This window comes from Echinops telfairi, unplaced genomic scaffold, assembly GCF_000313985.2.
Source record: "Echinops telfairi isolate 266 unplaced genomic scaffold, ASM31398v2 ScPeMD7_7427;HRSCAF=8465, whole genome shotgun sequence".
NCBI classification, from domain to species: Eukaryota; Metazoa; Chordata; class Mammalia; order Afrosoricida; family Tenrecidae; genus Echinops; species Echinops telfairi.
Window position 1 is genome coordinate 3449212 of NW_022111327.1, and position 27455 is coordinate 3476666.

The 27455-nt window shown below is 38.1% G+C and overlaps 1 protein-coding gene across 1 annotated transcript in view; it reads right to left on the minus strand.

Moving 5' to 3' along the window:
• Positions 1–338: 338 nt before the first annotated feature.
• The window catches only part of NUP62CL (nucleoporin 62 C-terminal like), a 70999-nt gene continuing 43882 nt past the window's right edge, over positions 339–27455 (minus strand). Inside the window, exons 4-9 of the mRNA XM_045298579.1 lie at positions 26291–26438; positions 25999–26048; positions 25646–25780; positions 23939–24050; positions 15423–15488; positions 339–395 (exon numbers count right to left, since the gene is read on the minus strand). Coding sequence (XP_045154514.1) covers positions 360–395; positions 15423–15488; positions 23939–24050; positions 25646–25780; positions 25999–26048; positions 26291–26438 — 547 coding nt within the window. The 3' untranslated portion in view covers positions 339–359. The remainder of the gene's footprint in view (positions 396–15422; positions 15489–23938; positions 24051–25645; positions 25781–25998; positions 26049–26290; positions 26439–27455) is intronic.

Genomic DNA, 27455 nt, shown 5'->3' on the forward strand with positions numbered 1-27455 from the left:
GGAAACTCGATTGGACACAAAACGAAATAAGTAGGATTAGTGAAAAATCTAATTTTGTGGCTGTATTGAATGTATTTCAAATCTGAATTTACACACAATAAAAGGAAGTTTAGGAGTGGAATTCTGAAAATACCAACCATCACATAATCTCTCAACAGGAACCAAAGATATCCTAATGTAACCTACAAGAAATAGTTTAGAACCGCGGGGCAAAGATGTGACAATGAATTTATTTTGTCCGTAAAGGGTAGCAGAGATGAGAAGATGACGCATGAACAATGGAAAGACAGAAAATAGCTTTCAATTAACTGCAATGAGAAGAAGCAAGTGAGGTCCTACCTTGGATACGCTGAGGAGGCTCACAAAGGCATCTTAGTGTTGCTGCTCCCACATTCCTGGAAGATAAAGAGCATTTGCTTCTCAAATATCAGAAGTATCATAATATACTCTACAACACAAGAGGTTGGCTGTGGCCAATGGCTGTATCCTTAATGTTTTCTGATCCTGGTTTGTGGTAACCAGTTAATTTCTCTAATAAACTCCTTCACTCATAGAGTATTGTCTGTGTGGCCATTACAACGAATTATTGAGCCTAGCAATAAAGTCAAGTGTCCTGGGAGGAAGGGCTGGAGTCAAAATAGCCTAAAAGAATGCAGGGTGAAGGCATGTCTGACCTCTGCTTCCTGGCAATAGGCCTTGGACCGGTGAGGAGTTGGAGTCTCCTTTGCCCTTGCGTAGGCAGAGGATAACAAATATGGTGCCTTGGCACTGTTTTCTCACATCTTCTCAACACAACGAATAACCATACTGGTGGTCAGTTTTCTATGAGGCATGGTAACTCTCTTGAAAAGCATCATAGACATGCTCAGCAAAATAGAAATGGAAGAGGAGGAAGTTCTTCAACATCATAAAGACCATATACACAAAACCAATGGCCCAACGTGCCAATCAATGGGAAGAAATTGAAAGCATTCTCCTTTCGAAAAGGGACCAGGCAAAGATGTCTTTTATCAACACTCTTATTCAACCCTGTACTGGAAGCCTTAGCTAGAGCTATGAGGTGACAGAAAGAAACCAAGGGCATCTAGACTGGCAAGGAAGTACAAAGTCCCTGTATTTGCAGTTGATACGCGTATACATGTAGAAAACCCCAAAGACCTGAGAAGAAAAATTATTGGAAATAATATAAACTTTGGCAACCTGGTACAAGATCAACATACAAAAATCAATTAGATTCCTGTATATAAACAAAATAAAAGAAATTCAGAAAGCAATGCCATTTACAATGGTGACATAAAAGATAAAATGCTTAGGGATACACCTAGCCAGAGAAACAAAAGACTTGAACAAAGGCAAGTCTAATTTCACCCTACTTGCACTGCAACCAGGAACTGAAGTGAAGCAAGCCCTTTGGTGCCCAGTGGTTGTCTAGGCTAGTTTCTATACCGGAAGCAACTACAGTCCTGGTGGCTGGAATGGTGAAAGACATGGAATCCTGTCTGTATCGACCACGTCCACTGCAGAGATACTGAGTGCAATGATGTCTTCGACAAATCTGCATACGTTTCAGCTCCCACTCATCCAGAAGTTGCTGGCCTCCCCAAAATAAGTGAACTGCCAGCGAGTTAATAGCCACCCCATTAACAGGGTAGAACTGCCCCCATGGGTTCTTGCGAAGGCAATCCTTTTGCAGAGTAGAAAGCCTCATGGTTCTCCAGAGGAGCGGCTGGCTAGCAGCCCCTGGTGTAACCCGTACCCCACCAGGGCTCCTGGCTGGCCCACAGGGGTTCTCATTCTCGGGCAGAGACGCTCCTCTTCACCAGTCAAGAGAGACAGGTGAAATGTGGGCTTCCTCTTGTATTTGACAGAAACTTCACTTTGATTTGAACAGCAAGTAGAGATGGCTTGATTTTTTTTCACTCCCTTTAAGAAATGATGTATTCTGTACATTTTTTATTCATTAAAATTCTTATTCTTTCTCTGTTGGCAAAAGGACAACTCTTCAACTTCAAACTCTCTCACTGCTTTCTGTTGTCTTTGCAATGACTTTCAGTTTGAAGCTGGCAGCGTAGGGACTTGTCTTTAATTGCTGCCCACCATGATTCTAATGGGTCCTTAGATAGCAACTGACAAACTGAAAAGAAGGTGCGAATATAATCGATAACTAGTTGGTTGAAGTAAAGAGATGACAAAATTCAAAAGTGAACTGGACAGAAGCAAGTGTCTTTTTATATCCAGGCAAGCACATGACTAAGGTGACTTATACTAATTAAAGACATTGCTGTTAATAAGACATAATGTAACTATGAAATAAACAGGCCTAATGGTTTTATGTAAGATTATTTGTGGAAGGTTTTAGCACCCAACTGTGGAGAGCCAAGAGAGATGGTGTATCACTTCTGCTTTGTTTACTCTACAATTAAAAGCCAGAGTCAGAAGAGCACTGTAATAATTATGTCCACCCGGAATGAATCCAGGCTTTTAGCTGCCTGCTATGAAGCACATGATTTGTGGACAGGCTTCAGTAAGTTCGGGGTTCCAATTGGCTCAATGTGATGGGAATATAATTATCAAATTAGATGAATAGAAACAAATGCACAGTTTCAATTATTCATTTTCCTGTTACTGGAGTACTTGCAAGCCTGATCCATGACTTCTTGACCATGGGCTTATTTATACTTTTATTATACAAATATGATCATAAGTAACATTTTTGGACTACTGAATGAGGGTGACTGAGGCCACAGTATGGGTATGGGTAGGTGCGCTATGCTAAAACTGTTCAAACCTTTTTGTCATTTCTGCATGTTGTGTATGCAGATCTCACTTACATGAATGCATTATTTGCAAAACAAAATAGAGTAATAAAAACGCAAAAGAAGTTCTTATCTAGATGCAAGTTTTTTTTAAAAACACAATAATTTAAATGAAAAAATCCCCTCAAACAAGAAATATTAACACTGAATAGAAATGAAGTATGATTATGAAATAGCACACAAAGTTACATCTCCAAAATTATCCTGAAAGCATTTTGCTTTCACATTAGACAATGGAAAATGCGTTTTTTTTAAGTGCTCATGAATACATGAATATCCAGCCCAGCACTAATGGAGTTGTACAATTTTGGAAATACACCTACTCTTCATTTATCAATTTTAGCCAACAGTTCTGATATTTCACATTTACGACAACAATAAAAAATCTACTATTGGATTATTTTTTATATTGATGAACACAGAGGTACTAGATGAGACTAATGCTGGTTGTGATGGTTAAGAGATGTGTCAATTTGGCTAGGCTGTGCCCCTCAGTAGTTCGGCCATTATGCAATAATGTGCTTTGGCAGTTACATATGTATGTAATGATATACTCATTCTCCATTTTGTGATCTATATTAGTCTGGGTACTTTGGAGAAACAAATCCACAGAAACTCATGTATAAGAGAGAGTGTAATATAAAGGTTAAGAGTGCATCAAGAAAACATCCCAACCCAGTGCTGCCTAAGCCCACAAGTCCAACATTAACCCATTAACCCATATGTCCAACACCAATCCACAAAGTCCTCCTCCATCTCACAAAACAGATGCAATGATGCCGACTACAGGAGGAAAGCCGAGTCAGTGAATGTGTAAGCAACTCAGCGCTGGCAGGGGTCTCCACACCGCTGCTCCAGCACCCAGGGCTGCATCTGGGTAGGTCCATGTGGCTTCTCCTCGGGGATGTCTTGCAGGAAGTGAGCCTTGCCAGCTGAAGCAGGGAACTGGCTAAGGCAGCTGCTCCCTGGTCCGACCATCTCAAAGCAAGAGACCCAGGAACTCAAAAGGTGAGGCTCACCAAGCCATTTATCCCTCTGCCCTTCAATTAACACCACTTGTGTTTATCAGCCAGGTTGGCGCAATAAACTAACTCATGATCTGGTATAGCCTCCATTTTTATATAATGCCAATTTTTGCAAAATGACCTGGTTTTTGGAACCTAATCATGTTGACAGGTGAGGAGGGCTGTACCACAGTAACCATGACAGAATTTTTTGTTACCCTAAAGATTCTTTCTGTCCTCAATTGCCATCTACATATTGTGAGCAGCTTTTACGCGATATAGGAGTCCTTAGTGGCAATGGGAAATTTGGTCATTCCAGCTCCTCTGAAAACAAAGCCTGGTGATCTGCTTCTACAAGGTCACGGCCTTGAAAACCCTGTGAAGTCCAGTTCTATTCTGCACACAGGGAGGAGGTGGAGTCACCTCCATGGTAACTAGTTTAGCGTTTGTTTTTACCCCAGAAGAGAGTGCAGTGATTACAGGTGAAACAGATTTTTAAACTTGAAACTTTGAGGCACTTTATGACTGAAGCAAACCATTCAACTGAACATTAAAATAATGAAAAGTACAAGATTTTCCACGGTCTGTTGCTCCATTGTGGTGTTTGATAAATATTAACCGACACAACAATGGTTTGATATATGAAGACAACAAAACACTTCTCCTTCACCTCCACATCCTCCCCAAGAAAAGTAACTCCATAGATCTAAAACGAATAACAAATTGGCTGAGATGGATTGCCAACTCTGTCCTAAGTGGTCCCAGAAGAGCGGGAATTGCCGCAGCTTCAGTTGACTGCCAACTCAGAAGACAGATGTGTGACTGCAGCATTGCCGCCAAGCCATTCTCGAAACAAAGCTGTAAATTTTTACAAAGAGAAAGACAAGCGAGAAAACTGGTATTTGACTAGAGCTCCTATTAATCCTCAGTGGTCTGCACTAATCAGGAGGAAAACTGGTATTAGATAATGTCAAGCGATAAGTGAAGATTGCATTTTAAACTGGTGAAACTAACACCTATCCAGACACTCCTTCATGCAACACTCAAATACTTACTTCTCAATACTAATAATAACTATTCCTGAATTCAATGCTCTAATACTTATCTGCCCCTTGGTAAAACAGAGGGACAGCGAAAAAGAGGAAGACCCTTGCCAAGATGGACTGACAACAGGGGCTACAACAATGGACTCAAACATACGAACCATTTTGAGGAAGTTGCAGTGCTTTGTTCTTTGCACATAGGGTCACTCTCAGTTGGAACTGACTCACTGGCACCTAACAACAATACTTAGCTTTGACCTCACTTATATGTAAGTTAGAACAGAGGGACCTGGTTCTTCCTAACTTACTCATGAATATTCAAAAGTCTATTGGACAGTGTAGACATTCAACATAGCTAACGTGTAATGTCTAATTTCCAAGTCACTTTTTAAGACCTTGATATTTACTTAAATGATTTGTAGTTAAATAATTCTTAGCCTAACAGTGGTTAGGTTTTGGAATAGATAAAAATGCTTTCACATTAAAGGTATTAAGTCATAAAATTGCTTCTAAGACCCTTTTAGAATTAGGATTTTGGAATGACAAAAAGATATTGCTATTGATAAACTATCACATGAATTTTGTTTTCCTCTAACTTTGGTTCTGATCTGCATAAAAAGATTCACTGAGAAGTTGAACTTTAACTTTTCAGTCCATAGTCATTTCAGGAGACATGATCACATTTACTATTAAAAAACAAAATGTAATGAACCTGTTAGACAACATCTTGTCTACTTTCCACTACTTTTCCATGTCACTTCTTGAAATAAAATGAAAAGGCCCCAGGGTAATAATGGCCAAAGAAGCCCATAATATCATCAAGAATGATGAGGTGCTTTCTTTCCCATTATGTGTTAAGACCTCCTTTGTCTCAAATGAGAATTTATATAAGCTCTCAGTGCTTTCCACCCTAATTAAATTGTTAACAGGAAAATGCCTCCCAGTGATCTCTAATCTCTATCATCTAACTCTTTTTACCTCACACTGACTAGGAACTTTACACAGACACCTGGATCTAAGATGTAACCCAAAGTATTACCATTATTGTGCTTTGAAAGCCTTTTCCCTCAAATGTGAAGTCCCTATCTAGGGATACGTAATGTTGTCGTCGTTAGGTGCCTCAAGTGGGCTCTGACTCACAGCAACACGGTGTAGGTGTACAACAGAGCGGAATGCGGCTTAGTCCTGTGCCATCCCCACAATTACTGTCTTCTCTGAGCCCGTCATGGTTAGCCATTGTGTCAAGCCCTCTCATTGAGCATTTTCCTCTTTGTTGTTCACTCTGCTTTACCAAGCATGACATCCTTTTCCGAGTTTGGTCTCTCCTGATAACATGTCCAAAGCATGTGCGATGAAGTCTTGTCATTCTCATGTCTAAGGAGCACTCTGGCTATACTTCCTCCAAGGCCTATTTGTTTGTCCTGGCCAAACAAACAAACAAACAAACAAACGTGTTGCCTTTAATTTGATTCACAGTCTGTGGTATATTCAATATTCTTCACCAATACAAATGCATCTGTTCTCCTATCTTCATTATTTACTGTCCAGCTTTTACATGTAATGTTAGAATTATTTCCAGCGCATTCCAACAGAAAGAGTACCATTCTGGTAATTGAGAGATGTGGATTCTAGTCCCAGCCCTACCACTAATTAGCTGTGTGTTCTTAAAAAAATCAGTTAACCCGTGAGCTATGGTTCCTTGATTTATATAAAGCAAGACCCTTCCAGAGGTTAAAAACAAAGCAAAACACTCTCTTGCCACGGAGTCAATTCTGACTCATAATAGTCCTGTATAGGATTTTTAAGGCTGTAAATGTTTACAGGAACAGATAGTCACATCTTTAGAGAGGAGTGGCCAGTGGGTTTTGAACCATCAACCTTGCAGTTATCATCACTCCAATGCTTACCCGATGAAGTCACCAACCTTAATTCTGTTAGTACCTCTCAGGATTCTCTAATCTCTGTCATCTATTATCTTACTTCCTACCCTGTGTTAACAAAAAACTTTAGCCAGACACCTGGGCCAAACATATGACACAAAGTTGTATGCTACATAGTGGCTGAGAGCGGCAGAATTTTCTTTAGAACAAAGAGGATCCCAGAAAAGAGAAAAATCACTGTGATTTTTCTTTGTAGCTTTAATTACATTTTGATATGCTCCACCCCACTCCCCCCACTGTACCCAGGTAGAGTTGAAAAATATGTAACAGACAGGAAGATTAATTCAAACTTCACATAATCTCTTTCTTCAGTATTTTCCAGCCACTGACATTCCCCCCCAGACTCAGTTGTTCTTACAACTTCTCTAGGTAAGTGCTTATCAATGATAACTTATCTAGAACTACTTTCTTTAGATCCAACTCAATAGCTATTCTCTGAGCCACATGACCTTGCTTGGTTCTCTTTCTGTCTGTCTTACACATAGTAAACACTAATAATCACTTTCTATACTAACATTGATTGAGCCACATTTTTTAAGAAAAGTTAGTTATTGCTGCTTTTAATCTGTATAAACACCCTACAAAGCAAGTATTATTTCTTATTTTAAAAAGGATATAGACAAAAAAATAAATAAAAAGAATATAGACTCAGTGAGATTAAGCAACTATTGAGGGCATATAACTACTGAGTGGTAATGCTTCTGCTTGAACCCATATCCATCTGACTCAGAAACCTCTCCTCTAATCAGGTAATTAAAAAAACCCTCTAATAACAAGCCAATATAAAATACAACCACCTTCTGATGATAAAGGAACCGGTTATTTTTCCCTCTAACACGTATGAGAAGGAAATTAGGACAGAAAATGATTCTTGTATGTATGAAAGGGAAAGAAGATGAACAAGTTTGATGCTATTAGTGCAGAGAATGAAGAATATAGAATGCTAGATAAGAAAATTCATTCTATTTTAATACTACCACTTTACAAATAGTAACTGATTGCCTAACTAATCACTGAGGTCCAATTATACTTCATATTTTTGGTAAATTCTATGAAATATATTCCTCTAACCTCAATTTTTATTTTAAAATCTATAGAAAAGTGAGAAAATAGTAAAAAAAATATTTTGTACACCTGTTACCTAGATTCACTCATTGTTAACATTTTGTCACAAATTGCTCAATTTCTTCTCCTTTACTAACAATTTTTATCATTTAGAGGTAAAATATACATATGAAGCTTCTTTACATAATCTAATGTGCATATTCAATAATAAATACATTTCCCTACATCACCACAATAACTATAAAATATAAGAAAAAGAATAATTTCTTAATATCATTTCATACAAAATGCACATTCAATGTCCTCAATTGTCCTTAAAAAAATCCAAAACTTACTATTTCCTGCTTTCTTTTTTATTGAGGCTTTTTGTTTTACTGTGTTATTGTTGAGTTTTTAAAATGTTTTTCTGTATACGAAATCCAGGAGAGGTAAATGTATATAGATAGTAGCTGGGTTAATAGTTTCTTAGGGAAACTTCTTGCCATTGAGTTGATACTGACTCACAGGAAGCTTATAAGACAGGGTAGAACTGCCCCGTGAGTTTCTGAAACAGTAATTGTTAATGGGAGTAGAAAGCCCTGTCTTTCTCCTGAGGAGAAGCTAGTGGTGGTTTCAAATTGCTATCCTTCAAAACCCACTGTGTAACCACTACATCATCAGGGCTTTTTATGGGAAGGGAGGTTGGCGGAAAGCTAATAACAATGAGTACAAGAAATGTTCTAAAATTGATTGTGGTTATGATTGCACAACACTTCTTAATATGAATGAACTATTGGTATGTGAATTATATGCCAATAAAATGGTTTTTAAAAAACCTTCACTAGCTGTCGTACTTACATAATATGTTGTCAGTTTGAGACTTAAGAGTAAAGGGTGGAGTTTAGCCTGTCAATCAGGTCCCAGCTTGATGACCTCATCTGGAGGTGGTAAGGAGATAAATAGGTAGCTGGAGGCAGGACACACACTCACTCCCTGCGAGACATTCCAGCTGACAAGACACATGGAGCTACGCTACTGCCCTGAGCTGGAGGAGCCACATGGAGACCCATGCCAGCACTGAGATGCTTCTACCACCACTGGATCCACAAGACTTTCCACCCACTGGGCTGTGATCTTCCTGTATTTGGTGTCATTGCATGTCTCCATGGGTCTAAAGAGGAATTTTTGGACTAGCATCGACATATGGGGTAATATCAGACTTATGGACCTGATCTGGACTGGGCTAGGGTGTTTCTCAATATACAATTGTTCCATATATAACTCTCTCTTATACACATACAAGTGTCTATGAATTTGTTTCTCTAGTCTACCCAAATTAACACACTATGAATGAGTTGATTTTGACTCATAGTGCCTCTATAGGACAGGGTGGAACTGCCCCAATAACTTACCTACACTGTAACTCTTTATAAGAGTAGAAAGTCCCGTCTTTCTCCCCGGGAGCAGCTGATGATTTCAAACTGCTGGCCTTGCATTAGTACCCCAAAGAGTAAGCCACTCCACCACCAGGGCTCCCCAATGGTCCTACATATTATTATTTTGGTTTTGATCAAGTATCTAATCAAGGCTAATATAGTGAACTTGACTATTATATCTATTTTATTCTAAGATAGGTCCTTTATTGATTTTATTTTGGCTTTGTTTTGTTTTCCATGACTGACATTTTCAAAAGTCTAAGCCAAATAATTATCTTATATATAATGTTTCATCCATAGAATGTCTATTTTCATCTGATTAGATTCAAGATAAACATTGCTAATAAGAATATCACATAAATGGTATGATTCTTATTACATCACATCAGAGGGAATATACCGCCAAGTTCTCTCATGATTGATGAGGATGCCAAAATTTTATCACTTGCTTATGTAGAAAGTGGTACTTACCAGTTAGCTCTCTTGTAAAGATATATTTTCTCCTTTGTAATTAATGAATAATCTTTGGGATAATATTTTTCAGACAAGTGAATATTCTGTCCCTCAACAATCCTTAACTCAATGGTTTTAACTTTCATTAATAAACTCAGACTGAATTAATTACCAAGCTGGGGCTGCAAAATGGGTGATTTTCTCATTAAATTTTCTCACATAAAATTGGTAAATTTTATGGCATATAAATTATACTTCAATAAGACTTTTTAAAAAATTAACTCAGTCTGTATTGGGTTCCATTTTAGGCTAGCTTATTTTTTCTGCCAAAAAATGATTGACAGTAAAAATATTTTATAAATGAGTCGAGGTTTTCAAGGTATGGGTTAGCTTTAATAAATGTTGTTGAATTTTTTAAATGGGGTTTCCTAAAGCTATCATCCCTTCTACAATTACTAGCTGCAATGCTTCCATAACGACTTTTTTTCCTGTACCTAGCAGCACTGGTGGTGTAGTGGCTATGCATCAGGCTGCTACATGCAAGGTTAGCAGTTCAAAATCAGAGGCTTTCTATTCCCATTAAGAGTTATGGTCGGGGAAACACACAGGGGCAGTTCTACCCTGCTCTATAAAGTCACTGTGAGTGGGAGTCGACCTGATGGCAGTGCGATTGGTTTGGGTTTTTTTTGGCATTTAGATACTGTGACCTCATTTTTTATTATTAATTGGTTTTTTAATATATGTATCATATCATTCCATACTTTAATCACATCCAGCAGAATTGTACAATTGCTTCCACAATTTGTTTCTAACTATTTTTATCCTTCATAGATTCCTTAACATTGTCTCCCCTACACACACACACACACACACACACACACACACACCATTTTACCCCCCACCCCACAACCCTTATTCTACTTGCTGTCTCTATGGGTTCATCATTCCCGGGTTTCACATACCAAAAAACAGATAAACATATAACACAGCTACAAGACTGTGACACCCAATGACATAACACCTCTGAGAAACACCCTAATATGAACAAAAACCAAACCAAACAATACAAACGAAATATACAGAAAATTTTGGAAACTATATAGAGTCTAGCATGCTATCCTAGGGGGGAGCTGCTGACAGAGTTTTAACTGTTCAGATCAGATTTATAACTTTGAACTTCTATGATCCTCTCACCCAAGCACTTTGTTTAATAACCACTTCCCTCATATCCCTCAATTGTGGATAGAGGGAGTTCGCCAGAGGATTATTTCTTATGTAGTTCCACAAATGAATCCTGGGCTCCCACTGTCATCCATAGCCTTTTGCAAACCAGATTCTCAAACTTTAGGCTCTGATACGAATCCTTTGACTTTGGATTATATGATTCAGAACCCTTTGGTGACCGATGATGATGTGCTTCTTCCAAGTGGACTTAGTTGACATCTCACTTAGATGGCTGCTTGTTTGGAGATAAGCTTTTAGACTCCAGACACTATTTTACCTAATAGCTGGGCACCATCTAATTTCTTCACATTTTGTAATAGCACCTGCCTCCTCTGTGTTCCTTTCCTGAGGGTGAGTATAGAGCAGGGCCAGGATGCAAAAACTAATTGTTCTAAAGTTGAAGCCAGAATTTAGTGTAAGTCCAAAACCGATTCCTGGATCTGCGTGTTTTTGTTGTTGTTCTTTTATTATTACTTGGGAGTTAATACGAATCTCATGTCATTCCATAGTTCAATCACATCAAGCAAAATTGTACCCTTGCTTCCATAATCAGTTTCAAAACATATTTTTTTTCTTCCTGGGCTCCTTGATACTGTCTTTCTTTTACCCCTCTCTACCCTGAAACTGCCCCTCCCACGCCTGAACCTCCTTTTCTACTTACTATTCCTATAGGTTCATCAATCCTGGATTTCATTTACCAAAGAACAGAAAAACTTATAGCACAGTTTCAAGAGGGTAACCCACAATGACCTAGAACCTCTGTGATACACCCTAATATGAACAAACAAAAACCAAATAAAACAGAGTGATCACGACAGGTTTGCTGGAATAATACATATCTTAATACAACATATAGGGCATTGATGTAACAAGACCATATTTTCCACCTACAAACAGTTCATCAAATTTGGTGCAGCTGTAACTGTATTCCAACAAATTCAGTAATTTGGAGGACATGGACAAATACCTAAAAAAACACTCTCCCCCTAAAGTAACACAAATGGACATTAAAAGCTTTAACAGACCCATAGCAAAAGAAGAAATAGACAAGGTCACCAAGAAACTCTCAACTAAAAAAAGCCCTGGTCCAGATGGCTTCACAGGAGAATTCCACTGAGCATTCAGAGAAGAGCTGACATCAATCCTACACAAACCCTTCCAGAACATAGAAGGGGACATCAAACTCCCAAACTCATTCTATGAAGGCAGCATAACCCTGATACCCAAACCGGGCAAAGACCCCACAAGGACAGAGAACTACAGACCAGTATCAATCACGAACATAGATGCAAAAATCCTCAACAAAATCTTGGCCATATCAAAAAAGTAATACATCATGACCAAGTGGGATTCATACCAGGGATGCAGGGATGGTTCAACATTTGAAAAACATTTAATGTAATCCACCACATCAACAAGAAAAAGGACAAGACCCATATGATCACATCAATTGATGCAGAAAAAGCATTTGTTAATACCCAACACCTATTCCTAATCAAAACTCTCAAGAAGATAGGATTGGAAGGGAAAATCTTCCATTTGATAAAGGCCATGTAAAAAAAATAAAGTCAAAATTACACTCAATGGAGAAGAGCTGAAAACATTTCCATTGACTAAGGGAACTCAACAAGGACGTCTTTATCTCCACTTCTATTCAATATTGGGCTGGAAGTCCTAGCCAGTATCATAAGACAACGGCAAGATATCAAGGGTGTATGATTGGGTAAAGAAGAAGTGAAATTTTCGCTATTTTCAGATGATATAATTTTATATATTGAGAATACCAAGGAGTCTACAGCAGGATTGCTGGAAACAATAGAGTCTAGGAGAGTAGCAGGATACAAGATTAACAAGCAGAAATCAATTACATTCCTAAATACTAGTGATGAGAATACAAAAAAAATATCAAGGAAATAATGCTATTCACAATAACCACGCAGAAGCTGAAATACCTAGGAATACACCTAACAACAACAAAAAAACTCAACAACTCCAAAAGACCTGTATGAAGAAAACTACAGAACATTACTATAACAAACCAAAAAGACTCCACACAAATGGAAGAATATCCCATGTTCATGGATTGGAAGACTCAATATTGTGAAAATGTCAATGCTACCCAACGTAATCTACAGATTCAATGCAATCTGTATACAAATTCCAGCTTCATTCTTCAAAGAAATGGACAACTTAATTACTAATTTCCTATGTAGAGGGAAGAAGCCCAGGGTACACAATGAAATCCTCAAAAAGAACAAAGTAGGTGGTCTTTTATTACCTGACTTCAAAACCTACTATACAGTCATGGTTGGCAAAACAGCCTGGTACTGATATCATGATAGATACATGGACCAATGAATCAGGACAGTGAACCCAGAAATAAAAGCATCAACCTACAGACAACTGATTTTTGACCTGGGCTTCTGAGTGCATCCTGGGGACTCAGGCCGGGTGTCGAGATACGCTGGGACACTGAATCCTGGATCTTTAAGGCCCACAGTTTACTTATGAGGCTGTGTCAGTGAGATCCTATGCAGAACTCCACTGGGTGAATTGGACTCTACCTCAGACAAACCTGTAACTTGAGGAGTAAGTCACAAAAGACATGATGTATGAGGAAGCAGATGACCTCATTTGAAAAAAAATCAATTTATTTTAATCCTTTACTATTATTTTTAAAGCTCAAACCATTCCAATTTGGCCTGTATGACCCAACTTCTGGCACCGTCTCATATTCTGATATGGCCTCAGTACTTCTGAATGATCCTAGCATCTAGCACAAAAAGTCTTACACTTAACTTGTACTTTCCCTACCTAAAGATCTGGGATCAAATATTTCTCTAAGCAGCCTTGGTTCTTTTTAGTGTTATGGGTCTTAGAAAGCAAGATCCGGGTGCTGGGTGTGCTAATTACTTTAGAGGCTACGATCACTGCTTCAGAACAAGGACATATAAATTTACATGAATATTCAGATTTATAATACAATTATAAAACAAGGAAAAAATAACTTGTACTTCTTTTATCTTTCAGTGAAAATCTGGGTTTTGTTATGAGTAAATATTAATATATACATTCATTTACTTTATATCCAAGTAGCAATAATGGTATTATAATTCCGAAACTAATAATAGATCAGTTATGAAAACTGAAGTTCTTTTGCATCCTTAGACGACATCTTGGTAGGATCACTACACTCAAAAGCAATCTGTACTGTGATTCAAACAGGTTTGTTTGATTTCACTTTGTATTCAATTTTAGGATTCATACCATCATTCTTTTTAGACTTAACTCAAATTTTTGAGTATCTGAAAAATATACACCGTCCAAAAGTCAACACTATATAAAAAGGTATACTCAGAAGTCCTGCTTTGATTCCCATTCCCCTATCTCATTCCTGTGTAGCCTCCATTTGCATTAGGTTCTTATCTTTCCTATGTTTCATTGTACAAAAATAAGCAATTACAGTTTTTCAGAATTAATATATACATACTATGAGTTAAGCAACACCCCTTCAATTGAGCTCTTATTTAAAAATAATTTTATTGAGCTATAATTAACATATACAATATTTCAAATCATATCAAGAAGGGTTGTGCAATCATCACCACAATCAACTTCGGAACATGTTCTTCCTTCGTGAACCCACTGCTGTTGACACCCCATTTCCCTCCCACCTCCCCTTCCATGCCCCCAGGCAATCATTAATCCAGCTACTGTCTTCTTAAATCCACCTATACTGGCTTCCCTATACAGATAAACATACGAAACAAGGACTCCATCACCTACCCCTCAGTAACAATAACCATATAAAACAGAGAAAGACCTCTAACTAAGAGAAAGCAGAGAATATTAAAAAGTTACACAAAAATGTAAATGGGTCCAAAGAGAGATCTAATGCAAGGTGTTACACTTCAGCCTAAAATCCACTTTACAAAGTTCTTTGTCTCATAGTAGGGCTGTTCACATTCCTAGTGAATATGGATGGTAGAGATTAACTGGGGTATCACACAGGGAGCCTGTAAATAGATTTTGAGCTTTTATTATCATCCACCGCATTCTGCAAACTGGGTGTTTAGGATTTAGGTACTGTTACTGTTCCCTCCTATGGATTTGGATCATATTATTTACAATCCTTGGATCACACAGGCTGGTGTGTTCCTTGCATGGGGACTTAGCTGAATGATACCTCACTTAGATGGCTGCTTGTTTGGAGATATGCCTATTTTTCCTAATAGCCAGACACAAGCTGATTTCTTCACCAAACTTTGTTTTGGCACCCATCTCTTCAGCATGAAGACAAGTTGGACGAGCATGTCACAAGAACCAATTATTCTTATTATTAAGGCTACTATTAAGTCAGGAGCTCTAATTTTTGAGTGCAGTCATTGAACACACACAGCCTGATGTACAACACATTTTCCACTTGTAATACATATAGCTTGGTATAGAAATAAACTCCCACCTGAATATTGACCAATCTGCGCAGAGCATCCATATGACCATTCAGAATTCTGCAGATCTTCTGGAACTGAAAACACAAGCAAGACTTTAGATTCTAATTATTTGATATGTTAAAATAATTCTGGTTCAGAAATGGATTGAGAGGATACAAAATATTAATGGAGTAAAACTTTTTTGCTATTTCAAATTTTCAATGCTCAATCTGATTCTCAAATTGTTAAGGAATTAAATTTCTTTCTTTTTAAATTACTTTTTTTCTTCCCCTCCTCTGGCTTCTCCATAACTATCAAAGTCTGTTTCTTTTGGTATGTAAACTACTTTTTTCTCTTATGTAAGTGGTCTCATACAGTATTTGTTTTTATGGGAATAGCTACCTTCTGTCAGCATATCTTCCAGATTCATCCATGTCATGAGGTCTTTGAGAGTTTTATCATTATTTAGCATTACATAATATTCATTCAATTTTTAGCAATGCATAATATTCCATTTTATGTACATATCAAAGTTTATTTATCCATTCCTCTATCATGGGCATTTAGTTTGCTTCTATCTTCTTGCTATGGTGAATAGTACTGTGATAAATATGGGTGTGCATATATGGTTGTGTTTTGCTCCTTATTTCTTTAGGGTATACACTAAGTAGAGAGATGATTAAGTCCTATGGTATTTCTATTAAGAATTAAATATCTACAATTCAGACAACCATATTACAAAAATAAGTAAACAACCTTATGGGATAGTCAGAAAGAAGTAATTCAGATAACAAATTTCAAACATTACCTTTTGACAACCGAATCAGCCATTTGTCAAATGTATGGGGGAAATGGGTATATCCACATATAGCCAATGGTCGTATAAATTTACCCAACCTTTTAAGATATAAATTTTAATAGTGAAACAAGGAGTCTTTCAAAGGTTCATGGAAATGTGTATTATTAAAGAGCTATTCATGGATGTTCATTTTTTATACCAAAATAAACGCATACAAACATGTTATAGCACGTTTGAACAGGACCTAATTTGAGGTACTAAAAAGGACATCAGTTTGAAAAAAGCCCCTCTCAGAGCAACATGAGATCTGCTAAAGCTGAAATAAGAACAAACATCAAATTGATGTTGAAGGTTGGATGGAAGAATGTTGAAATCGTTGATGTTTTATGAAAAATTCATTTGGATAATGCCACATAGAAACTGGCAGTTTAGATATGGCAAACTCATTTCAAGAGGGGATAAGGCAAAGTTGAAGATAAAGCCTGCAGTCATAGACAATGAACATCAATTCGGCAGGAAAAAAATAAATTTTGTCCATACGCTTATTAAAAAGAACTATTAATAGAAAATTCAAAAGAACCCACATTGTTGAAATCTCGAGTATTTCAGCTGACATAATTTTAACTGAAAAATTAAAATTAAGCAAACTTTCTGCTTGTTGAGTGATAAAATGTTGGGTTCACATCAGTTGCAGACAAGAACTGATAAAGATGCTGAAGCATTTCCTAAAAGAATTGTAAGAGGAGAGATGAATATTGGCTTTACCAGTATGAGCTAAAGAAAAAGCAAAAAGTAATGGTGGCCAAGAAGCAAAAGCAGATTGGTCAAAAAGCAGAAGTCATGGCAACAGTTTCTTTTGGATTTTTTTTTTGTTTTAAGGTATTTTACTTGTTGACTTTCTGGCCGGTAAAAGAATGATAAGATTTGCTTATTATGAGAATGTTCTGAGAAAGTTATCCAGAGCTTCAACTGGAAAACTCCCCAGAAAGCTTCAACAAAGTGCTCTTCTCCACCACCAGCTCCTCTCATCAAACAAAGGCATTTTTGAACAATATCTATGGGAAATCACCAGGCATTTACTATACAGTATTGCTCTGATTCCTTCTGGGTTCTTTTTGTTTGCTAATTAAAACCAAAAAATAAAAAATCTCTAAAGAGAACCTACTTTTCTTCAGTTAATAATGTACAAAAACTGTATTAACATGGTAAAAATCTCAGCACCCTCAGTTCTTTAGGGATAAACTAAGTGGCTTTTATCATTGTTTAAGAAAATGCCTTGATTTTAGTGGTTTATGTTACAAAATAAAGTCTGTTGTTTTTACTTTTGTCTTTTAATTCCACTTCCAAGAACCTTTTGAAGTCTCCACATATCGAGTGAAAGCCTTCATGGTTTTCAAACTCATGACTCAGTAAATTCTACTTCTAAACAAACAGACAAAATCAACATATTCTTAAAAACACAATAATCAAATCTAAACATAACTAGTGATCGCAGTGCTATTTTACCATAGCCAATATTTGGGAGCGATAAAAGGACTATATCTAAATATATTAGAATAATGTCATTTCTGAGGAAACAGTCATTAAAACTCTTGTTTTCAAAGAATGTCCAAAGTTTTTGGAAAAAATTCATGCAAGGACATTTAAAGAATTCAGTAAACAAACGGGTTATTTTTCAAACAAAATAAATTTCAGCATAGTAAAATACTAGAAATATACGAATATATTAGCAAGGTAGTGGTAATAGTAGAGGTGGTTTACTTTTCCTTATAGATATATTCTAAAGCCATATATTCCAAATTCTCTACACTGAGTATTCTTGTTTTTGTAATAAATAACATTTATTAAAATGGAATTAAAAATTTTTGGAACACTTTCGACCAATATTCTAGCAAGGTCCAGGATAATGCAAAAGGGGAGAGGATAAAAATGTTATCATAGTTAAAAGAACAGTATGTAGAGAAAACAGCTAATTTAGTGCTTTTTCATTTAAAAAGAGAAATATAATTTGTAGTGGGAACAATGAATTTCTGAAAGAAAATATGACTATCTATCTTAATTGCCTTACATGTACTTGCTTAATAAACAAAATTAATTAGGCAGTTTCTCCGTCCCCCACCCTGGAAAAAAAATCATATCCCATCACGATAAATACTTATGTAAAGAGCTGCTACTTTCTGCCCTGACATATGGTTCCCTGTAGGAAATTTTTGTTGACGGAATTACAATACATTATCTATAAGAATATTTTTGTTCAGCAAATGCTTTCTCTGCTTCCTTTCCAGTGATCTATTCTGAGAAGGGAGCTGAGTTGTCTCTAATTTCTTGGGGCTCCCTTTGTCCTGCCATCAAGCAGCAATTGCCATTTAATTCACTCATCTCGAACATACCAATCACCCTTGCTAGGAACAACAAAAACAAAATGATTTTAACTATTCTCTGTCCACATCTGAACGAAAATGAAATAACCCAAGGCTAAATTGAGAAAAGAGCTAAGGATAGAACTACAACCGCCTTTTACTATGCTCACAACATTTCTCTGACATTAATTCAATATCAGCTCTGCTTCATGTGTAAGCCTACATGTATCTGCCTAGGCATAAACATTCTATGATAACAAAAACTATTTTGAATTGGCTAATCACAATGTTATTAGTGGGGGATGCCTTGGAGCTTCTGATTCATAGCAACTACATGTGACGGACTAGAACAATTCCATAGGGTTTTCCCGGCTGTAATCTTTGTGGAGCTTAGTACCTGATCTTTCTCCTGACAAAGTGAACTGCCAGCCTTTCAGGTAATAGCTGAGCACTTCACCACTGCACCACAAGGGCTCGTTTGGACTCACAACAAATCCTAAATCCTACAACCATTAAGTCAATTCCAACCCACTGCAACCTTATCTAGGGTTTTTGAGACTGCAAATCTTTCCAGGACCCGACGTCTTAGAGAACATGGTTTGAACTCAGACTCTGTTATTAGCAATCCAAAGCTTAACTAATGTCGCCACCAGGGCTCCTTTTGGACTCACTATAACCCCATCTCAGGAGAAAGACGAAGCTGTTCACTCCCATAAGGAGTCGCACCGGGCAGTTCTCCTCTGGCTTCCAGGGTTGCTGAGTTGGCAGGGACTCCATGGCAGTGGGTTTGGTTTTGAGTTTAACTCCATCACTGCCATCATTGTGAGACCCCTCCCCAACCTGTTTGTGAAATAAAACCTCTGCCATCACGGTGATTCCAACTCAGAGCGACCCTATAAGGCAGGGTTGAGTTTCCCCGATGGGATTCCAAGGCTAGAAATCTTTATGGGAATAAAAAGTGGAGCGGCTGGTGGTTTCAAATTGCTGATATTACCATTAGTAGCCCAATTCATAACCCACTTCACCACCAGGGCTCTTTCCAATCTATCTGTCACTGACATCGAGTCAAATCCCACTCATAGCGACCCTCCAGGACAAAGTAGAGTTTCCCCTTTGGGTTTCCCAACTTTAAGTCTTTAAGGGAATACACAACCTCATCTCTCTCCCATAGAGCGGCTGGTGGGTTCCAACCACAGACCTTGTGGTTCTCAGCTCAGCATGCGGCCCTATAAATTCTGCTGATTGACCAAAGTACTTACCTTTCAGATAGGAGATGTTGCTACATAATGTTGGAATATAGACACCTTATCTATTGCCTACAATTTATTGATACTTTTCTCCTTATGAGCGCTAAACCTCTTCCCTCGCGGAAAAGTATCTCATTATAGCAAATGAGAATCAGTTCTGACCAGACCGAGCCCATCACGCAAGCGCAGAAAGGGCAGTCAAAACCTTCACAAGGCATTTGGTGAAGGAGCCAAAAAGTCACCGGAAAGATGTCGGATCATCTCAGAAGATATTTGAAAGCGAAGTCCCATGAGTTATTTCCTGTCAAGGATCACAAACCCGTCCTAATGCATATTCATGACCACTCCACTGAAATCCGTTGACTTCCTGGTGTATAGGAATAAACGTGTAAAACACCTTCTTTTCAGGAGCTTGCTTTAACTATCCTAGTCCTGGCTTGCTCCTTGCTTGATCCATCAAAGTAAACCTTTCCCCTTCCATTTTCATCCAGTCTATCTTATTTTTCAGTCACACCAAGTGAGGCCTGGGTTGGTAACATAGTGACCCTATCTATATAGATTTATGAGGCTGTAAATCTTTACAGGAGCAGGTAGCTTCCTCTTTCTCCCCAGGGGTGGCTAGAGGGTTTGAAAGGCGATGCTTACCCAACAGCTGACACCTAGGATTCCGTCGGATGCACAATAAACTCAAAAGTCGCTGCCATGTAGTCAATTCTGACTCCTGGAGACCCTATAAGCCAGGATAGAACTGCCCCTGTGAGTTTCCAAGATGGTAACTCTTTACTGGATTAGAAAGCCCTGTCGTTCTCCTGCAGAGCACCTGGTGGTTTCAAACTGGTGACTTTGAAGTTAGGAGCCCAATAGTAATCACTACACCACCAAGGCCACTGATAGTGATCTAATATTGTATACACACGTATTCTGTCAACACTTCATCACTATGCTACCAGGGCTCCTTTCCAAAAACCCAAGGAGATGAATTAATTGGTGGTGTAGCGGTTTATGGGAGTAAAAAGCCCGTCTTTCTTTGGTGGTCAGCAGCTCGAAACCACCAAAGACAGGTGGGGCTTTCTACTCCTGTAAACAGTTACAGTCTCCGAAACCCACAGGGGCAGTTCTACCCTGTCCTCTAGGGTCGCTGTGAAAACACAAAAAGATGGGAATGTGGATCATCCCAGACTAATGTTTAGTTAGCTTTCTAAAAAAAATAAAAGTGTAAATAACACAAGATTTAAGAATGGCATAATTTTCTTTTTTTCTTTCTTCTTTTTAAAATCATTTTATTGGGGGCTCGTACAACTGTTATCACAATCCATACATCCATCGTGTCAAGCACATTTGTACAAGTGTTGCCATCATCATTCTCAAAACATTTGCTTTCTGCTTGAGCTCTTGGTATCAGCTCCTCATTTTTCCCCTCCCTCCCCGCTCCCCACTCCCTCATGAACACTTGATAATGGCATAATTTACATAGATGGATGGGACTTAAATATAATTTGGTACATTGGTTACATTAAACAAAATAATCAAGACCCCCCCAAAACTCAAAAACCTCACTGCCCTCGAGTTTCTGAGATTATAGATCTTTACATGAGTAGAAAGGCTTTCTTTACCCCTGGGAGGCGCTAGTGGTTTCAGTCTTCTGACCTTGCAGTTAGCAGTCCAACTCCTAACCCACTGTGCTACCAGGGCTCCTTTCTAAAAACCCAAGAAGATGAATTAATTGGTGGTGTAGTGGTTTATGGGAGTAAAAAGCCTGTCTTTCTTTGGTGGTCAGCAGTTCAAAACCACCAAAGAAAGATGGGGCTTTCTACTCCCGTAAACAGTTACAATCTCCGAAACCCACAGGAGCAGTTCTACCCTGTCCTCTAGGGTCATTATGAGTCAGCATCGACTCGATGGCAGTGAGTTTGAATTCTTCTTTGTTAATTTGAGTGGCACTGTCAGATAAGTGTTGGACTGCTAAGTGCAAGGCCGGTGGTTCAAACCCAGCAGCTGCTCTACACGAGAAAGCGGGAACTATCTGCTTCTGCAAAGATCTACAAAGCCTCCGTGATGGTTAGAAAAAATCTCTAGTTGTGGCAGTCACTTATTCTCAATGATTGTTCATTTCTTAGGAACTACTTAAATCCATTCTGAGTCTCCACATGGATTTCTCTATCCAGCCCAAGGAGGGCAGCCTCACCACCAGAGATTTGGCTAGTGGTGGGGAAAAGGAAGACCCTCTTTAGGGGCTAAAACAATAGGGGAAAACCAAACCAGATTTACTGTCAATTCTGACTCAGTGACACTATTGGACAGGGTTCAACTGCCCCTGTGAGTTGCCAAGACTAATTGTTTATGGGAAAAGAAAGCCTAGTCTTTCTCCCAAGTAGCTGGCAGCAAGTGGTTCCAAAATGCTGATCTTTCGGTTAGCAGCCCGATGCTAACCATCACGCAACCAGGGCTCTCTACAATAGGGAAAGCTGGAGGGAAATTGCTCTATAATTAGAATAGAACAACTAGGAGAGAAAAAAAAACCCACCCCACCCCACAATCTGTTTGAGGGGAAAAAGAAATCCCAAATTCAAATACAATTTACAGAGATCCGTTTATTAATTCTTAAACAAGACAAAGGCAAACCATCCGGATGAGGGTGACCATCTGCATGAGGTCATAATGGTGTCCAAGGATTCAGTCACCTGGCAACTTAAATAGGACATAGAATACAGAGCAAACTGTCAAAAAAGTCATGATTGACAGCAGATCAATTCATCGTTGTAAGTGGCACTAGTGTGAGCAAGAAAGGGACCCAGATGGAATAAGTACACCACTGCAGATAAGAAAAGCTTCCAAGGTTGGTTTCCAAGCTTTCCGACCAGCTTGGTCAGGGTATGACTCATGACCCTGGGGCACGAGGACCCATTTCATTCCAGGGCACATGCAGGCAAGTCTCCGGTGGTAGGGTTGGCCTCTCTGCGCTGGATAGAGGAGTGGTAGCACACACCGCCTGCAGGAAACGCTTTTTATGTTGCTAGTCTGGGGTCAGAAAAACGTAATAAATCCATGTGGAGACTCAGAATGGAATCAGGTCTCCCACTGTAAACTTACCACTCATAATTGAAGCTCTAATACAGATCATTTCTTATTGCCAAATTAATTCACAGCATCTCAACTTCCTAACTGGAACTGTCTCTAAATTTCCCCAAAATATATTTACACTATTTAATTAAAATTCTGTAGACAGGGTAGATCATCACAATTAACAATGTTTCTATGGAAAAGAAATATTTAAGTCTCAAATAGTTGGCTTATCACAATTTTAAGATTTGGATTTTTTTAATAAATGAAGGACTACCTGGACTGTGCCTAAATAACTCATACATATATATTCACATTATGTAAATATAGATAAATATATAAAAGGAAGAGTAAACTTCATTTGCATATGGATATCCAGTTGTCCTAGGTCCCAGGGTGGCACCAACGGTTTGCACTTGACTGATAACCTAAAACCTGGCAGTTGGAAGTCACCTAGCAGTGCCATGGAAGAGAGGACTGGCAATCCGCTATTGTAAAGATAACAGTCAAGTAAACCCTATGGAACACTTCTATTCTATAACACATGGGGTCACTATGAGGTAGAATTGACATAACGACAACCAGTTTGGCTTTGGTCTATTAGCCTAAAGGTTGGTGGTTTGAATCCATCCAGAAGCACTGCAGAAGAATGGGATGGAAATCTGCTACTATGAAAAATAACAGCCAAGAAAACCCTATGGGGCAGTTCTCCTTCATGTAGCACATGGTACTATCATGAGTCAGAATTGACTCTGTGGCAATAGGTTTGATTTTGGTTAATGAATACATGAACAGAGAAATAAGTAAAAGGACATAATCAGGTATGTGAAAAACAAGAAGTTCAAGAGAAAAATTTGGTGATACTAAAGTTAATTTCCCCTGCTCCCAACCCCCAAGGAATAACCACAAAAACTCACAACATTTAATGTCACTAATTATTGCTACACTGACTCCATTCAATGACTTCACAGGTCTAGCAGCAGGTATCAAAGGCAAGGGAGTGACTGGCAAAGTGAACCACAGAGAACTAATTTTAAACTAAATTCTGGCTGGCTAAATATGTAATGCAAAACACTCACTGATTCAGTAGTGTCGGCAGTACTTCCAAATGTATTCAGGTACTCAATGATGTCCTTGAGATCTTGGGCAATATGTTTCAGTTGAGCTTCTATAGTTTCTGCTAATTTGTAACTGAAAGGGCAGAGAAAAATGTAAGGATTAACAAAAATATTTTCCCTGCCATGTACTATTACCGACACACTGCTAACTAGATGTAGCCCAATTCCCCTACCTTCCTCTATGAATCTCAGTTAGGGCCAATGCACATTTCTATAGATAAAGCATTTGGGACATTATTATCCATCTTGCCATTTTCATCCACTGGTTGAACTGTTCTGAGGAATTCTAAAGCAAAGGAACTATTTTTAAGGGTTTAAATAAGCCCACAGGACTGTTAGGTGTAAGAATAGTTATCTAGTGTTTAGCAGGAAGTGCTGAGCGATCTTCAATGGTCTGGAATGCACACTATGTCAAAATAACATCTTGTATAACTAGTCTCTACCACCCAACAAAAGGTATATGAAAAGTGAGTTACACAATATCCAAAGGTAGGTATATCTGCTAATTTCACAGCAATTAATGTTTCTTAAAATTATTGATTTCCACCCAAACTTACATTCTATCATTTTTTACTATGTATACACAGAAACCCACATTCAAACATACACATTATCATTCTTAATGTTTATGAAAATCAAAGTTATCAGTGGTTTTTTAAACAATACTTATAAGGTGACTAGATTCAATAGAGTTTACTAATAATTATCTACTGCCTTTCTATCTCACAGGATTTGCAGACAATCATTTGTCTAGACTGATGAAGATTCTGGGGAAGATTCCATTATAACAGAAATGTGATTTAAATAGAGTGACTAGCAAGGAACTAGTGTTCCAGAGATATTGTCTATTCATGAGTTCCAAAAAAATTAATAAATGCATAGAATACAAAAGGAAGAAAACACAGATTCAGAAAGACTGAAAATACAAAAGCAGAAATTATTAGGTAGAAATTATCACACTTAAAACAGCCATCAAAAAAAGGTAACTTGCAAGTCTTTTAAAAATAAACTTTGGCAAAAAAAAAATAAAAACTAAATAAAAAATAAAAATAAACTTTGTACAAGCTCTTCTGTCACTATAACTTGGTCTAATTACCAAATATCAATGACAGTAAGATACAGTTACTGTGGAAACACTGGTAGTGTATCAACTGACAGCAAAAATTGACTGTTACACAACAATCTAACCCAAGACATTGCCAAAAGCATTTGATTTTTAAAGCTATAGAATTTGCCTCCAGATTAACAAATTGCCTTTGAAATCGCAACGGATTTATCATTAAGGTAATTATATGAATATCAGGTCTAGAAGAGTCAATAGAAATATAACATAAATATCCCAAAATAACATGACACTACACATATATAATTTATATTTCTAATTTTTGAACAAATTTGATAAAAAGAAAACCTTTGCAATGGTCATGTAGAAGTTTGAGATTATAAAAAATTCTATGAAACAAAATTGTCAGAATAATTTCATTTTCAAGCATCCCCCAAAGGTAAGCAGAACAGGGTCCAACAAGTTGAGTGATGTCAACTAGCAGACCTTGTCCTTATCTACCAATTTTTATTCCACCCTTCCAATTCCACTTCCCCCTCCTTTGAGGAATGCTGTTATATTCACCGAGCCTCAGTCCACTCTGCCATTTCTATCCAGTTACTCACATCCATTCACGCTGTGCATCTGTGTGTTGCAGATAGCCAAACCCACTCTGATGTGTCACAGATGCCTCTAATGGGATCAACAAATCTTCCAGTTCTTTCTGCTGTGTTAGGATGAAATCCAATTCGTTTTCCAACCTGAGTAAAGCAAGTCACCAGAAGAGATGGCAAAATAAACATTAATGAACTATTTTTAAAAAATCAACAGCTACCACCATGTAATTGATTCCGACTCGTAGTGACCCCAGAGGACAGATTAGAACTGCCACTGTGAGTTTCCAATGTTTTAAATCTCCATGGAAACACTGAACAGGGAGATATGAAATCTTTCGACTTAGAATAGCAAAGAATTCTACCTTCTCGGATTCAGTTTCACCTTTTCTGCTTCTCCAGGTACAGGAATAGTCTGAAAAGAAAATAATACAGAAAAGATATGATAATATATATTATAATTTTAGAGCAATCTAAAGTTCCTAAGATTACAAAGGGGTTTCTAATTTAGGGCATTTAATACCTAAGGAAAGCGTTTTCTAAAGTTGATAATCGTGACTGGGATAGTAAAATAACCACTCGATATAAGTATATTTTCTTGTGTTCATCTAAAAATACTTGTACAACGCAGGTCGACTAGTGAGACTATCTTATCACCTGATCATTCTCAGTCGGTGCACAATTCCAAGTGTTGACCTGGGTGGGCTGCAGAGTAAAGGGCTTCTCAGAATCCTCTTGTTCAAGGTTCCAATCATTTATCATATCCTCCAGGTTCCGGGCTGTCATCAGAGGAGTACTAATTGAACTAGAAATGCACAGAATACAGAAAACTGTGTCTAGTATGATTTTTATTTATTTATTAATTATGATTATAAAGAGATCATTTTATTGGGGGAATCTTACAGCTCTTATAACACTCCAAACATCAGTTGTACTAAGCACACTTGTACAGATGCTGCCATCATCATTTCCAGAACATTTTCTTTCTGCTTGAGCCCTTGGTATCAGCTCCTCTCTTTTCCCTCCTTCCCCATCCTGTCATCCTCATGGACCCCTGCTAATTTATAAATGATTATAACTTTGATATCTTACACCGTCTTCTGTCACCCTTTGCCCACTTTTCTGTTGTTCATCCCCCAGGGGTGGGGGCAGTAGCTATCCATCGATCATTGTAGTCATTTCCCCATTTCTCCCGCTTCTCCCCATATCTCTCCTCTACACTCATGTTATCTCTATTCCCATTATTGTTCCTGAGGGGTTTATTTGTCCTGGATTCCGTGTGTAAAGAGCACTCATCTGTACCAGTGTACATGCTCTGGTCTAGCCAGATTTGTAAGGTAGAACTGGGGTTTTGACAGTGGGGGAGAGGAAGCATTTAAGAGCTGGAGGAATGTTCTTCCTTGTGAAACATCTGTGAGGGAATGTCCAATTGTCTACAGATGGGGCTTTGGGTCTTCACTCTGACTCCCATCATTTGCATCGATATTTTTGTTTGTTTGGGGTCTTTTGATGCCTGATACCTGATACCTGATCCCATCGACACCCTGTGATCACCCAGGCTGGTGTGGTTCTTTCCTTTCCATGTGGGCTTTGTTGCTTCTCAGCAAGATGGCCACTTGTTTAACGTCAAGCCTTTAAGACCAAGACCCCAGATGCTGTATCTTTTAATAGCTGAGCATCACCAGCTTTGTTCACCACATTTGCTTATGTACCCATTTTGACTTCAGCAATCGTGTCGGGAAGGTGAGCAAGTATGATTTTTATTTTAGAAACAACACGGTAAGATTTTGAGAAGAAAATGTCATGTGAGTACTTTGGACCT